At 40.2% G+C, this 14,738-nt stretch overlaps 1 protein-coding gene across 8 annotated transcripts in view; it reads right to left on the bottom strand.

Annotated features, from left to right (window-relative positions):
* TLE1 (TLE family member 1, transcriptional corepressor) overlaps positions 1–14,738 on the bottom strand; it is a 56,241-nt gene that overhangs the window by 20,373 nt on the left and 21,130 nt on the right. For 2 of the 8 annotated variants that reach the window (XM_077248991.1, XM_077248993.1), the window contains exons 5-10: positions 13,981–14,043; positions 11,692–11,796; positions 4,940–4,990; positions 3,751–3,955; positions 3,112–3,128; positions 391–507 (exon numbers count right to left, since the gene is read on the bottom strand). In XM_077248991.1, coding sequence (XP_077105106.1) covers positions 391–507; positions 3,112–3,128; positions 3,751–3,955; positions 4,940–4,990; positions 11,692–11,796; positions 13,981–14,043 — 558 coding nt within the window. The remainder of the gene's footprint in view (positions 1–390; positions 508–3,111; positions 3,129–3,750; positions 3,956–4,939; positions 4,991–11,691; positions 11,797–13,980; positions 14,044–14,738) is intronic. The other 6 variants (XM_077248992.1, XM_077248995.1, XM_077248994.1 and 3 more) reach the window with 3 other exon arrangements.

The raw sequence follows: 14,738 nt of genomic DNA, 5'->3' as shown, positions 1-14,738 counted from the left end.
CTGAAATTAAGTACATAATTCCACATGTGTTAATTCATAGTTTTGATGCCTTCAATGTGAATGTACAATTTTCATAGTGATGAAAATACAGAAAAATCTTAAAATGAGAATGTGTCCAAACTTTTGGTCTGTACTGCATGTGACCATTCACAGCTTTTAGCCAAACTATTTTTTTTCCTCCATATAAATTTAGGTGGCGAGACCTTTTGTGGTCAATGCCATATTCAAAATGTGTAACTTCAAATACAATTCTTTCATTGTTACAATATATCAAGTCAGCGAGCAGTAGAAAAAAAAAAAAAGGTTTTAGGACAAGGAAAATAATTCCAAAAACATAATCCGCGGCAGTCATTGAGAATGCATCTGTGCAGGGACAGGTCATTCACTTACATAGTGGCTTGAATCCTTATCATCTACTTTCCTCTTTTTGAGATCATGAGAATAATCTGGTCCATTTCTCCTTTTATCTGATGCTCGAAGGCTGTCGGAAACCAGCAAGGAATTACTCTAAAGAGAATAAAAAAATGAATTATGAGTTTATTGTAACAATCATTAAAATGTCACAAGCCACATTTCCATATATTTATAGTAAGGGTTTTCAAAAGAAAAATCAGTTTGTGAAGTGTTAAAATCAAGATAGCTAGGCTTTTTACAGATTGCTGTATTTTTCTATAGGGTCCATATTATTGCACAATTTGAGCTCACTACGGGAATTACTAAGCCAGCATTTTAAGCATCTTCCGATACAGAAAGCCAACAATGCCAATCAGTTTCAAGGCAAAAGTGATATTCCAAGATGGTTACCATTATTTCAATGGATCATTAGAGTAATTTAAGAGGAATTCCCATCTCAGCCATTTATGGCTTAGCAACCATTTTCTGTACCACCACAGATATAATTTGGGAGAAGAGCAAAAGACTAGCCACGACTACAGTGGCCACTTCTATAGAATAGGGGAAGAGGCACTCACATTCTGGTAATAGAAGTGGGACCAAAATCTGAAACCTGCACCTATCAGATGAATGCCATATTCTGTGGATGTAGCCAAAATGGAAATACCCCCTAAACTAACTGTGGTTAATGACAAAAATGCCTTAATTGGTTTAATAATTCAGCCATGAGACACCAACTAGCTTTAATGAGAAACCCCTAATCCATAAGAAGGACCGCTCTCAAGTTTGTGAACAGCTATTAAATGAAGGCACCATTTTAAAAAAAAAAAAATGTATGTTCTCTATCAGGGAATCCATGTAACGGGGATTAGAAAACTCATGCAAGTTATTAATACAAAAGATAATTTAAAAAAAAAAAAAAAAAAGACCTTAATCTGGTTGTAACGCAAGTTTAAAAGTTTTTTTTTTTTTTTTTTTTTTAAGAATAATAAATGGTCTGAAAGTCTACACACAAACTATCAGCCAAACGCCAACTTCCCTAACTCATGTGCATACGTATTTGGAATGCGTTCCGGATGGTGAGAATAAAGGGTCCCACCCTCTCTCCTGTCACAAATGGTTGGCAGAGCAATCCTGTGTTTTTGATGAGAGCCACTGCAGACTAGTCTGTGCCAGACAAAAAGGATCTGGAGTATAAATTCTGCAGGCCAGATCCTCCTCAATAGTCCTTTAGGGAAGATTAGGGAGAACTTTATTTTAGTGATGAGCGAGTATACTCACCCGAGCAACGAGTACACTCGCTCATCACTAGACTTTATCCTTCTCTATTGTGTAGGAGGCATTAACACACATGAAGGGAGAGGAGTGCCTTGGGCATGAGAATACATTACGGTACTCTAACACAATCTACCGTTTCTCTGAAAGATCTGTCCAGACATCACTCAGAGACCTCAATAGAAAATTGTACACATTTGGTCTTTGAGGCCTTGACCATACTTTGCATGCTCACACCCAATGGACTGACGTAAACCATCTCCTTCAGATGCATCAGTAACCTCAAGGGCCTATATGATTAATTGGCATTGAGAAGATTCTTCCATAGCTTCACAGAGAATATAAGTATCCAAGGGAGATGGGAAGGGGGGGGGGACAAACGGATAAAAGTTTACAACCCTTCTACATTTGATGGTAATCATAAAACAGGTATACGAGCACAACTCACTAGTTTTCAGGCATGAGAAGACTGAAATATGGTGGATAACAAAAGGTTCTCCAGGTCAAAGGGATACTAGCTCCTAACAGATGTAGAAGACCTATAAAAGTGTCAGCTTCTAAAGGACAGCTTGCAAAATCTAATAAATTAAATGTGCATTTCTTTAACCAATTGTTGTTGCTTTCCCAACCATTTTTAATCTTAACTCCAAGGTCTCCAATTAATAATTCTTTAAAAAGGGAACAGTTTTAACCGTTGAGATTTTTTATGTGTCACGTGTACTCCACTCAAAGCGTAACATTTTCAGAACCGTGTTATGAACCCCCAGAAAAAGCCTTGAACATTAGTGTGAAAAGGGATGTGGCCTGTACACCAATAGAAGTCTTCAAAGGAGGTTTGGTGAAATTTGAGCAAGGAGAGGTTTCTACAGTTGGTAAAAAGTGGTCAATGATAGCAAAATAGCATTTTTTTTATAAAGCTGACTGAAGTAATTTTGCACAGACTAACATCTATAATAATAATAGAACGAGAAAGGAGCAATTGACTTTTCCATGTTCACAGTTAATATCCATGCTGGAAAAGATGAGGGGGAAAAAAAATTACACAAATATTGGAAGAAACCTGCAAAGTCATACCTGTTCCAGTGTGCTCTAAAATAGGTACTTTTCGGCAGCCATCTTGCATACTGCTTCAGCACTTCTAATGAAATGGACAACGCTCAGAACGCTATGGTGATTTGGACTCCGGTTTACAAGCACCCATGAGAAGTCGAGGTTTGAAGGCGGATATATGGACATTGAAAAGTGGCACCTATCATGGCCGTGTGAACATTGTCTCACCATGTTCTGAACCTCATTCTAAAGCTATCAGTCTCGAATAAAATGTATTTATCTATACAAATTACAAATAACACTATTTTGATGTCGATACCCATTTGAAATGGCCACCCATTGACATGAAGACACTTGACGACTGAGCATGTAAGCATGAAGTGCATTACTTACTGTTCCTGGCTCTCTCTCTGCTCATGAGGAAACCCAGAAATGAAGACATGTCCATTGTGGTAAAGAAGCACAACGCAAAAAAAAAAGAAAATAAAAATGACAAATTAGAAGTCATAGAAGTTTTTAAAGGGCGTTTTATTATCCATTTAAAAATCACATTTACATTTTACATAGACAGCCAAACAAGAATTAAAAGTGCAATTGTGCCTGTTCCACTGCAGACAATATGGTGTAGCCTTTGCTGCAGTTCAGTTTGAAAAAAAAAAAAATCTATGTGACAAAAATAAAATAAATTGAACAAAATTGATTTTTGATACAATGCAAATACATTTGCAGATTTTACAATTTCTATTAGATCGATTATACAAACTGTATAAATTTAAAATTGGGATTAATACATCCCATACAAACAACTTGCAGTCCAAGTTCTCTACAGTATTTCATTCTCAAAGCTACGTCGCTCATTAAGTGCTATGAAATATGCGACTAGGTTGGTATAGTCAGTTATGGCATAGCATAGTTACAGTGCATTGTATAGTTTTCCTTTTGAGGATTATCTAGCACAAAAGGTGAAAAAAATGCAAATGGTAATCTTTGAAGAAAAAAAAAAATCCTACAACTGCTTGCCATGCCTCTCACCTCTATGGTGGTCTGACTCATGATGCTTCTTGTCATCCTTTAGGGCAAGGTGAGATTGCCCTCCAAGTGCATTAGAAAGGGCAAGAAGGCTGGCGCTGCTGCCTAGAGGTGGGATCCCAGGGGGCTGGAGTCCTGATGGATGTGGAGTTAGAGGCACTGGTGGTCCATGACTATGCGACAAATGTTGAGCTTGTAACTGCTGCTGCTGTTGTAGAGATTCGTAGCACACATGGTTTCCCAAGGAGAAATGGAAAAAAACAAAAAAAACAAACAAGAGTTAGACAGAAAGGACAAAACACATTGTGGACACCACAAACTGGATTAACAATCAAGTTAAGCACTTATCAGATATATTCCATTTACACCCAAGGGTAAGTTCACATGTTCCAGCCACACATTCGTGACTCAGTCAATGGTTCCGTTTGAAACCCTGAAACAATTGGATTTGGGATAGGCCCAGACTTAAAATAGCCAACCGAGTCCAAAACATGCAAACTGGAAACTATAGAACACAGTTACACCCCCCCCCCCCCCTCAAAAAATATAAATAAATTAAAAAAAACCACCACCATAAACTACATCTCAAGTTGCATGTTTTGGACTGATGTTTGAGGTCTATAGCTCCAACGCAGACACATCCAAAACACTTTTGAGGGTTCAGATGAAAGCCCCAAAGGAGTCACGAACAAGTGGTCCAAATGTGATGTGAACCCAACCTTAAAGCTACATTCATGAGTTTTTTTTATGCTGCATATTTTTGATAAAATTCAAGTAACCCATCTTACTTAATGGGTGCAGAAAATCCGCAACATCAAAAACTCATCAAAAGCTCCTTGTAGGAACATAGCCTAAAGGTCAATTCGTTCATACTAAAAGAGATTAGAAGAAATATGGCTGCTTTCTTTCAGAAACCACACTTGTCTATGAGATGTATCCGGTATTGCAGCCAAAACCTATTCAAGTGAATTGGGCAAAGTTTTAATACCAATTTCCACATATGGCCAAGATAGCGCCATTTCAGGAAGAACACAACCAAGTTCTCTGCTCTCAGGCAACCACTCAGATAAAAAAAAAAAAAAAACACCCAAAAAAAACAATAGTTGTGTGTGCATTGGAGTACCATACATTATATCAGAAGATGAATGCAAACAGATAGTACACAAAAAAAATATATTAAAAAACTACCAACTTGGCTGAGCCGGCTGAGATGTTGAGCAGACAAAACTGGTACACTTGCCACCTAAGTGTACATAAAGAAACCTTTAAACCAGTCATTCACTGAGCAATTGTAGAAGCAACACGTTTGGTATAAAAATGTGTAAAACAGAAGGTTAGTTCATTGTCACAAATACAATTGCATCCAACAAGGCAAATAACAAAAAAAAAAAAAAAAAAGAGGAGGAGTAATGGACTATGGCAGTAGCCAAAACATGCCACAATGGTCTAACCATATGAATGATCTCCCCACCCAGCAACAAAGAAAACTCATCAAGCGGTGGTCACACAAACACTTTAATCGTTTCTATACATCCAAATCTATAAACAGCAAGTACATTTTAAAAAATACTATGCAAATTGGAGACCCTACAAGTGATCAGAATGACATGTACATTATGTAGCAGTCGCAGGGGACAGATTATCGAGCTTAATTTAACACATGTAATACTACACCCAATATTGAGACTGCACTCTGGAACCAGACTGCAGGGGATAGCTGATACTAAATCTGGGGATTGGAAACTAAAGCCAACAGATTACAAACTGGAGAAAAGATAAAAGCAGACCAGGATTAAATTTAACAGATGACAACGGCATTTTCAAACCTTCCATATTAATAAAGGAGGCCTTCAACAATACGATCTAAAGAAAGGAAAAAATTCTAAAACGTGGAGGGAGGGTTGCTACACCTGCCATATATTATTCCATTCCTCGTGTAAGACAATATATGCAACCTAGTTATTTATAGGCTTTCCAAGGATTAACTAGATACTCACACAAATAAGCCCTCAAGAGGTTAACCTCATCCTCTTAAGCTTCACACACTACAATCCTAGATATAGCTGGCAACCACAGCCAAGGAGCGACATAAACCAGCATCTTGCTAATCCTTTAGCCAATCGCCTCATGCAAAGCGAGCCTGTTAGGCGACAGACAACTCAATCCGCCGACGCTGGCTCAGTGAGGCAAACAGACTTGACAGAATGCTCAATCATAAGACATTATGTAAGAAATGATCACAGCTTGCCGACGGGCCAGGGCCAACATTGACCCATATGCTGTGTAGATTGCCAACTAGAAGGCCGCTCTCATCAAGGCACTTTTTATTTTTTGCAAAGAGCAATATTTAACAAAAAAAATTAAAATATTGGAGTACATGAAAGCCCTAGCGTATATCAATATTTCTCTATACCCGGTTATGAATGTTTGGGAAAGGAAAGACTAAAAATAAAGGTTGCCTTGCAGAAACAGTCCATCGCCATCACAAATTGTCTGCTGCTGGGAAGTGGAGCCTAACCTGATCAGAGAATTATGTCGGACTTATTTGCATGAGAAAACACATGATCTTTCACACTCCTAATAGGTGTCTAAACCGTTAAATGACTATTTCTTTTCTTCTGGTGTGAAAGATGCCGCTCCTCGGGAGCATACCTCCCCCCTCTATTGTTCTGCCTGCTCCACAATACTGACAGCTGCTATCAGTGCATACTTCCAATGCAGCTGCTGCTTCTAGCAACAGACAGAGGCTCCTCACATCCCCTCCCCTCCAGGGATACAGGTTGACACACTGCATTTTCAATGAAGGGGAGCAAAGGTCCGGCGAATTGTCAACCCAATTTTATGCTCCTGTGACTCTGCAGGAAGCACAAAAGACTCTTAAGCAGGGAAAGCATATGCCGGAAAATGAGACTTCTAGCGTGGCGCCAGATCGTTATTGATCACTTAACATATGCAAATTGAGAAATCAGATTTAAATAGGCCAAAAGATTAAACTATGCCAGTATTAATGGCGGATGATCGGCGCAGTAATACCAGTGTTCATGCAGAATAAATGAAATGGATCTTCCTGCACACAGATTGGATTACGTATATTGATTTAAATTTGTTCCGCAGCGCTTCAGATGTAAAATAAGCTCGCCATTTGGGGAGTGGGCGATGTAAATGAAGAGCTGTGTTTGGGGGGGGAGGGTGGCAGAGTGAAGAAGGTTAGGGGAGGGAATGTTTATGCAAGGCTAAGCTGTCAAGTGTAATAAAGCGGCTTGAATAAAACGTAAGCTGAAAATCCACTGAAGCTCCCCATTTCAGGGAGGAAAAAGCTATTAAAAGGAAATGAAGGTCACCCTCCCAGTTTATTTCACCTAATTGACTGCCAATGGCTTACCACAGGCGAACCAACTGCAGATCTGCAATTGAGAAACTGATGAAAGGAGAGTTTTCAAGCTGAGACTCATTCTTCTACCAGCACTAATCCTCCCGCGTTTTTATGGGGTTTTTTTTTCCTTCAGTCTCCAGTTGGGATGTAATTTTAAGCACAGATGGATTAACTGGTCCCATTGTCTGCAGACGTCACCGGACTATGGCCCTGTTAATCCATACAGCAGCATGTCTAATTATCATTACAAAGTGTCTGAGGGAACCATAAAGACCAGCAGGGCATCTTCTCACAAGCAATTAACATAAATTGATAAATGAGTAATCTGAATCGGCTCAAGCCGCTCACATGAATAAAATCAGAAAGGACAGCTCCTTGATTCGGCTACTTCTTCTGCCAGCGTTGGGAGGCCAGAAAGCCGGCAGAAATACTCGAGACTGTGTGGCGGGAATAATTGAATTCACACAGAGGGAGGAATGCATGGTTCAGTGAATTCATTAGCGCCCTAACAAATAACTTGTGATTGACAGTCTCACGGAGGCAGAATTAAGCAATAAACAGATTAAAAAGCAGGGATAGAAAGACTGGGAAAAAAGCACCCAATAAAACCTGCAAGACACCATCATGTCAAGCAATTAAATATATAGGCACAGACAAGCTGCTCAGTCCAGCTCTAGATTCCAGAAATGGACATTGATGAAAGAGAAATGGTTGGTCAAACCCCAAGGGGCTATCAACTGAAGGGAACAATTTGAAAGGGGGAGTTTTAACACCCTGCACTGAGTCACCTACACATAATGGGGTCCTCAAATGAGATGACATTTATTATGTTCCTTGGATATCTCACGCCAACAGTCTTTTTAATTCCTGGGTTGTGCCCATAATACAGTTCCCACTAAGGAGAGGCCTATACTCAAGCCAGCAATGGTCAGGTTTTTAATGGTCTTGTCAAATAAGAGTAACAACTATTTTGCATATATACTTAGTTGAAAATCTTGAGCGCCTTTCTAAGAGTTTGGATTAGCCCCCACCACCCCAAAGACAAAAAAATAAAATAATATAACCCCTCATCCAATGGGTAGGAAACAACTTGCTGATTTTTGGGGTCCAGAAATCCTAAGATAAGGGACCTGCAATCTCGAGAACATAGCTCTGCAATCCCATCCTAGAGGCCCACAACCAGACATTCCTGGCCATTGGCAAGTGTCTTGAATAAAAGGACATCTTCATTGCTCAAAAAAGGCTTACCATGAGGTGTGAATCTCCTGGCAATGCATGAAATCTTTTTTGGGTCTTACTATAACAGAAAAATCAGTAGCATGCTACAGTAAGGTAAATTCCCAGAAAGATTCATCTGCCAACTAAAAGTCCTTTCAGATACATAGTCATCTCTACAAGAGAAAATCTGTTTTATGAAATTTGCTGCTTATGAGTGAACCAGCAGCACCGCCGGGGTTTAGTGGTAGGCCTAGGACACAATGCGGACATGATCTCTGTATGTGTAAGGCTTCTTCTACACCTGCTGTGTTTTTTGCAGCCCGTTTTTGTGGGCCGTATTTTTCACGGTCTGCCGCAAAAAATTCTCGGATTGCCGTTTTTCTGGTTTGGAATAGGTTTTGAAAAGTAGGGGGGAAAAAAAAAAAAAAAAATCTGTAACACCCACTCCCATCTCAGTCTGGCCCCCGTCCCAGCAAAAAACAACAGTACAGGGAGCCAGTGAGGGCTCTTCACCCACGGTCCCCCATAACCTGGAGCCTCCCCTACACCGAATCGGGGGGGGAATTTTCAGCACCCCTACATACCTGAAAGAGAACGATTATTCTCTCCAGGTCAATCTCGTGTCTCTGCAGGCCTTTGAAGTGATAAACAGGAAGTACATGGGAGGGTCCTAGTAAAAATACGGCGTTCCGCAAATACGTTCTTCGCGGTGTACCACAAAATTAACACTTAGCAAGCTTCCATTGTTTTTGTGGCCCCATTGATGGGGGCCGTGTCCATAAGCTGTGAAAAATATCGATACGGCACACCTACAAATTTTTATGGCCCGTTTTTATGGCCCCATAGAAATTATTGGGGGACGCAAAAACGGCCCGCAAAAACATGGCAAGCCTAACTGTGGCATGTCACAGGCACTCATGGCAATATGAGGATGCTGCCATTGCAGTCTATTACTTGTACATGTTTTAAATGGGTTGAAGCAATCTTTAAAAAAAAAAAAGTGTTCAAATGCGTTCACTGCCCATTGACTCTACAGTAACTGCTAACATTCCCAGGCCAATCTAGTCAACTCCACTGTTTAAGGGCATCTGTCACCCCCCGGGACATATATGACCTATTAATATGGGCATACAGGTTATAGAAGTGTTACACTAGCCCTACCTGTATGCCTCATTAACTGTCTTATTGCTGAGAAATGTTATATTCTTGTATTATGCTAATGATTTCTTCCAGGCTCAGGGGCGTGCAGTGCCTGGATGAAATCCCTGCACCCTCAGCTCATTGTAATATTACTCCCCTCCCATCATAGTCGGTTATGGCCCCAGAATCCTGCGCCCTGCAATCCCTCCACAATAGATGCCTTTTCCTCCCTTCTATGGGCACTGCATCCATGGATCTCCGGCGCAGGCGAGTCACTGTGACCTCCTGTGCGCACCGATAAAGTGCTCCCCCCACTTCCTCCCTGCATAGTCATCGTTAGGGACCATGTGTACATAGTGATGACTATGCAGGGAGGAAGTGGGGAGAGCACCTTAACGGCGTGCATACCAGTGGTCACTGGAGTGGAAGTCTACTGCGCAGAAGATCCCTGGATGCAATGCCCACAGAAAGGAGGAAAGGGTACGTATTGTGGAGGGATTGCAGGGCACAGAATTCTAGGACCATAACCGACGCTGATGGGAGGGGAGTAATATTACAATGAGGAGAGGGGCAGGGATTTATTACAGCACCACACGCCCCGGAGCCTGGAAGAAATCATTAGCATAAGGAAAGAATATAACATTTCTCAGCAGCAAGACCGCTAACATGAGGCAGACAGGTAGGACTAGTGTAACATTTCTATTACCTGTATGCCCTTATTAATAGGTTATACTCACTGAAAGAAATCCATTTAAAAACAGCAAGAACCGCATAGAAAGCTGCAACATTCAATCATTACTATCCATAACAATGAACTCAGTATGCAGGGCAAAATATTTAGCATAACATTGTGCCAAATTAGGTCACAGCCTTCACACAAACTACATTTTTAAAGCAAAGTAAAAAGTATTATATATATATATATATATATATATATATATATATATATATATATATATATATATATATATATATATATATATATATATATATATATATATATATATATATATACACACACACAATTTATTTTCCCCATCTAGTTCTTGCTTTGATTAAATACCTGTATCAAGACAGTCCTATCATTGTACCATTTGTAGGGGGTCACATTTTGCAAGATGCCTCAAGTTAGCCACAAATTGAAATGTCTAACAGCCTTAAACCCTTTCGTGCACTCATTCACCTTTTGCATTAAAAATCACATTTAGAAATCAAACAAAATATTAAAGATAAGAAACAGCAGCCAAGATAAGAATTCATGATAGTATTCTGATCTTAGACTTTTTTTTTAGGCCCAAACTCATCACAGGAATGAGGCTTCTCCAACCCCATCCCCCCCCAGTGAGAAGGGCAACTGTATGACAAATGGCTGACCAAGCTTGGTCACAAAGGGGTTATTGGGTTTCCGCTAGAAGTCTGCAGTTACTCCATGTGACTGCAGACTTCTGACTGCTTACACCACGCGCACACCGCATGCAGTCAGGATTCTCTGGCTATGCCAACAAGAGTGAAGGTTATGTGACTGCAGGTTATGCCCTATGAATAATTCAGGCCACGTTACACATAGAAGTGCTCAGCCTCACTCAACATAAGTGAACTAAAAAGGGGTATGATCATGTCCAGTCAAAATATGGACGGAAGCATGCACATTTCTCTTGGAAGCAATTCTGTTAATACAGACAGATTCCTGTATACATATTGTAAGGATTCCAAAGTGTGCACAGTCAGGGACTGGAGACTTGTTAGAAGACCAGACAACCCCTTTAACACCTACATAAGTAAATAGAAAGTCCCCACTTCTCCATTCATTCTCTGCTTGAGCATCAAGACCACTAGCTGCTTCACCAGGAGAGATAGGGGTTAAGACACTATTCTAAAATAGCCTCAAGAACCTGATTATAGAGATAACTGAAGGGGGGGTTCCACAAAAGCCAACACTATAAAAAAATCAGAATAGCCCTCTAATAATTAAGTGACCCCCTCTAACTCCAAAACGCCACTTTTGGGTATGTACCGAAGTCCATGGAAGTAAACTGGAACAGACAGTAATTAAAGCATAAGCTACACTGAATAGTTTCATTACAGCACCAGACTGTACGGGGAGCACACTTATTTTTTCTTAACGCAAAAAAGGGTTAGGAGTCCCCAAGTAATCAGACAATGAGAACATTCTAAGACACACTAAACGAGTAAAGAAAGCTGGTTATACACACTGTAGGAGGTAGACCTGGAAGGCCACGTACCCCGATGATGGCATTCAGCTCTGCCATGGTCACTTGTTTGGCGCGCTCTACAGCTTGAGCCACCTGCTGTTGGTGCTGCAGGGGGAAGCAAAACAACACTTAAGAAAACTATAACAGAAAGTAAAAACAGGAGAGGAATTAAATTCACATGCTTTAGTTCAAAGAATTTTTAACCTTTATAAGAGTATTCACAGAGCGACCATAGTGCAGTTTTGGCCATGATTTAGAGACACCGTAAAAGTGGATAATACGTCTGGAATGAGTGGAGAAACCCAACAAGCTTTTCTAATAGTATGGTCATCTGCAATCAGTGTGCGCTGCGAGGATTCGCCGGTGCAATATGCATACTACCGACCAGAAACTGTCTAGTGGGCGCAGTCTTGCTCAAAACACTAATTGAGCAGGGCTGCGCCCAATAGACGGCTTCTGGTCGGTAATATGCATATTGCACCGGCGAATCCTCGCAGCGCACACTAGGGGGATTCACAGAGTGATTGCGGACTTTCATTCTAGACCGGTCAGCTCCTTTAAAATGACTTCAGAAATATTGCCTGTGCAGCAAGAGGCATTTTCATGAGAACTGCCTGTTAGAGGGGCACAATTAACACTAAACATGTTCTCAAAAGATTCCTGTAATGTAAAATAAAGCCAGATTGTACACCAGCCCTCTGCATGCCCGGTGATTTGGCTACAGAACTGACGTCACAACGAAAGCATACATCACCGATGCAGCCAATCCCTAAGCTCAATGTCTGTGGATGTAGTGGGCACAAATCCCTGAGCTCAGCAATCAGCTGCGATGGTGAGGAGCTGTCCAAGTGCCATCACCGCAGCAGTGAGGAGCCAGTGCTGGGGCACAGAGCTTTATTTTACATTACAGAACAGTAGGCCCCAATGGCTTCCCAAGAGCAGAAAACCCCTGCAGGGCCAGTGTCATATGGCCATAATGGGGTAAAACCCAATAACGCCATAGAAACAAATAAGGCAACCACAGGAACCAATCGATGATCTATGGCATCCGGCTGCAACACTCAATGTGGGGACACAGACGCAAAGGTTTTTCTTTTAAGTCACACTTTTTTGACGTGTGGTTTTCACTGGCTATTTTGAAACAAAATCATCAAACTGGTGCACAGAGTTCATTTTTGCGCAAACCATTTTTAGCATAAAGTCGCATATTATGCAAAACTGCGTAAAAAATGTGGCCCAAACTGGTATACATAAAACCTCACTTCAGGGGGAAACTGGAGAAAAGTTGCACAAATGAATTTGTCTAAACCACCTGGATAGGCCACATTGATGTCAAAATAAGAAAATTAAACAAACTTGGGAAAAAAAAAAAAAATGTGCAAGTTGTTTGATGAATTTGTTGCAAATCAGAGTCACTAATTGAGAGGTGTTCACGCCAATAAATTGGCAGAAATGCAATGACTCGGGTTCATTATTTCCATGTGAAACTGGCCTATGCTCATTTTTACCTTCACTGAAAAGGGATGCATATAACTTAAAGGGGTATTCCCATCTCCAAGAGCCAATCCCAATATTTAATAGGTGTAATAATAATATTAGCAAATACCTCCAATTAGAAATGTATAGTTTTTCTGATTTGCCATGTCTTCTCACGCACAGGCATTGCAGGACCTTAGGTATCAATGGTTACGACCATTAGCAACAAGCTAACTCACTATATCAGTGGTTGTAACCATGGATACCCAAGGTCCTGCAATGCCTGCACATGAGAAAGCATAGCAAATCAGAAGAACTAGACTGCATTTCTAACTGGAAGTATTTGCTAATATTATTACATCTGCTACATATTGGGATAGGTTCTTGGAGGTGGGAATATCCCTTTATAGGAAAAGATTGGATTCCTATTCAGTTTAGATATTTAAAAATGATAAGCAATGAGTCGGCAGCCATACGAGCTACACTATTTTGGTTCACACAGCTTAAATACTCATTAAAGTTTTGCATTAGTCATATTCCGTACAAGCACGTCTCATTCGTCAAGTTGGACCCATTTGCTTTTGTGCAGCAATTAGAGTAGTGCACTAGATAATATATGAAGCGCCTGCATTCTCCATTCCCATCGCCTGCCCCGCAATCTGTTATGTAAAGAAGCAGGGGGCTCCACACTCCATAACTACAACAGATGTTCTTCACACTTATGCAACGCAATAAAATTAACATTGTAAAGCTGACTAATTTGCAAACAGAGAAGTAGCATAATTGCACTTTAGCAGCCAGCGTTTTACTTACTTCCTGAGAAAGAAATGGGATGACTTGTGCACAAATCGTGTTCAGTCTCTTGGCAATTTCTGTCTGTGGTGAAGAAAGAAAAATTCAAAAATTAACAAAAGACAAAAAAAAAAAAAAAAAATGGAAACAATGCCGATGTATTAAACTGTTATTGGATATTGTACTGAAGAGTGGCCCTGGATACTGGGGAAGACTGTAGGGAGTATAGTAACACTGCAGACATTCACAGATCTAGGTTTAAAAAATAAATAAACATAAAGAGAACCTATCAACCAAGGTCAGTCTTATGTTCTTTCATTACTTTTCTTAAATTTTTAAATTCATCATAAGATTACTGAGGGTTTTTTTAGTGCCAATTTTTATGTTTTTTTATGTGGCTCCCAGGACTCTTTGGGACATGTCTTCAGGCTCCTCTGCACAGCCACCATGGTAAGCAGTCGTTACTAAGGACCATAACAATTATTACTATTTATTTATATAGCACCATTAATTCCATGGTGCTGTACATGGCAATTAGCACTAAAACTAAAATTATACTATATATAATGTTATAATATATAATGGTTATGGGGTGGCTGTGATCAGCCTTATCCACCAATGTTTCAAGCAACGACTGTGTTCATCAGCAGTATAAGAAGTGTGAACACAACAGAGTGGTAACCAGAACCAAATAATAGTGGTTTTTACATGCATAAGTGTACATGCCAGCAGTTGTGTCATCCCCTAAAATTGTAGTAGATTCAAAATGGCATTATGGA

Source organism: Ranitomeya variabilis, chromosome 1 (assembly GCF_051348905.1).
Source record: "Ranitomeya variabilis isolate aRanVar5 chromosome 1, aRanVar5.hap1, whole genome shotgun sequence".
Taxonomy (NCBI): Eukaryota; Metazoa; Chordata; class Amphibia; order Anura; family Dendrobatidae; genus Ranitomeya; species Ranitomeya variabilis.
The sequence above is the reverse complement of the archived record's forward strand: the minus strand, read 5'-3'. Positions and strand labels throughout refer to the sequence as shown.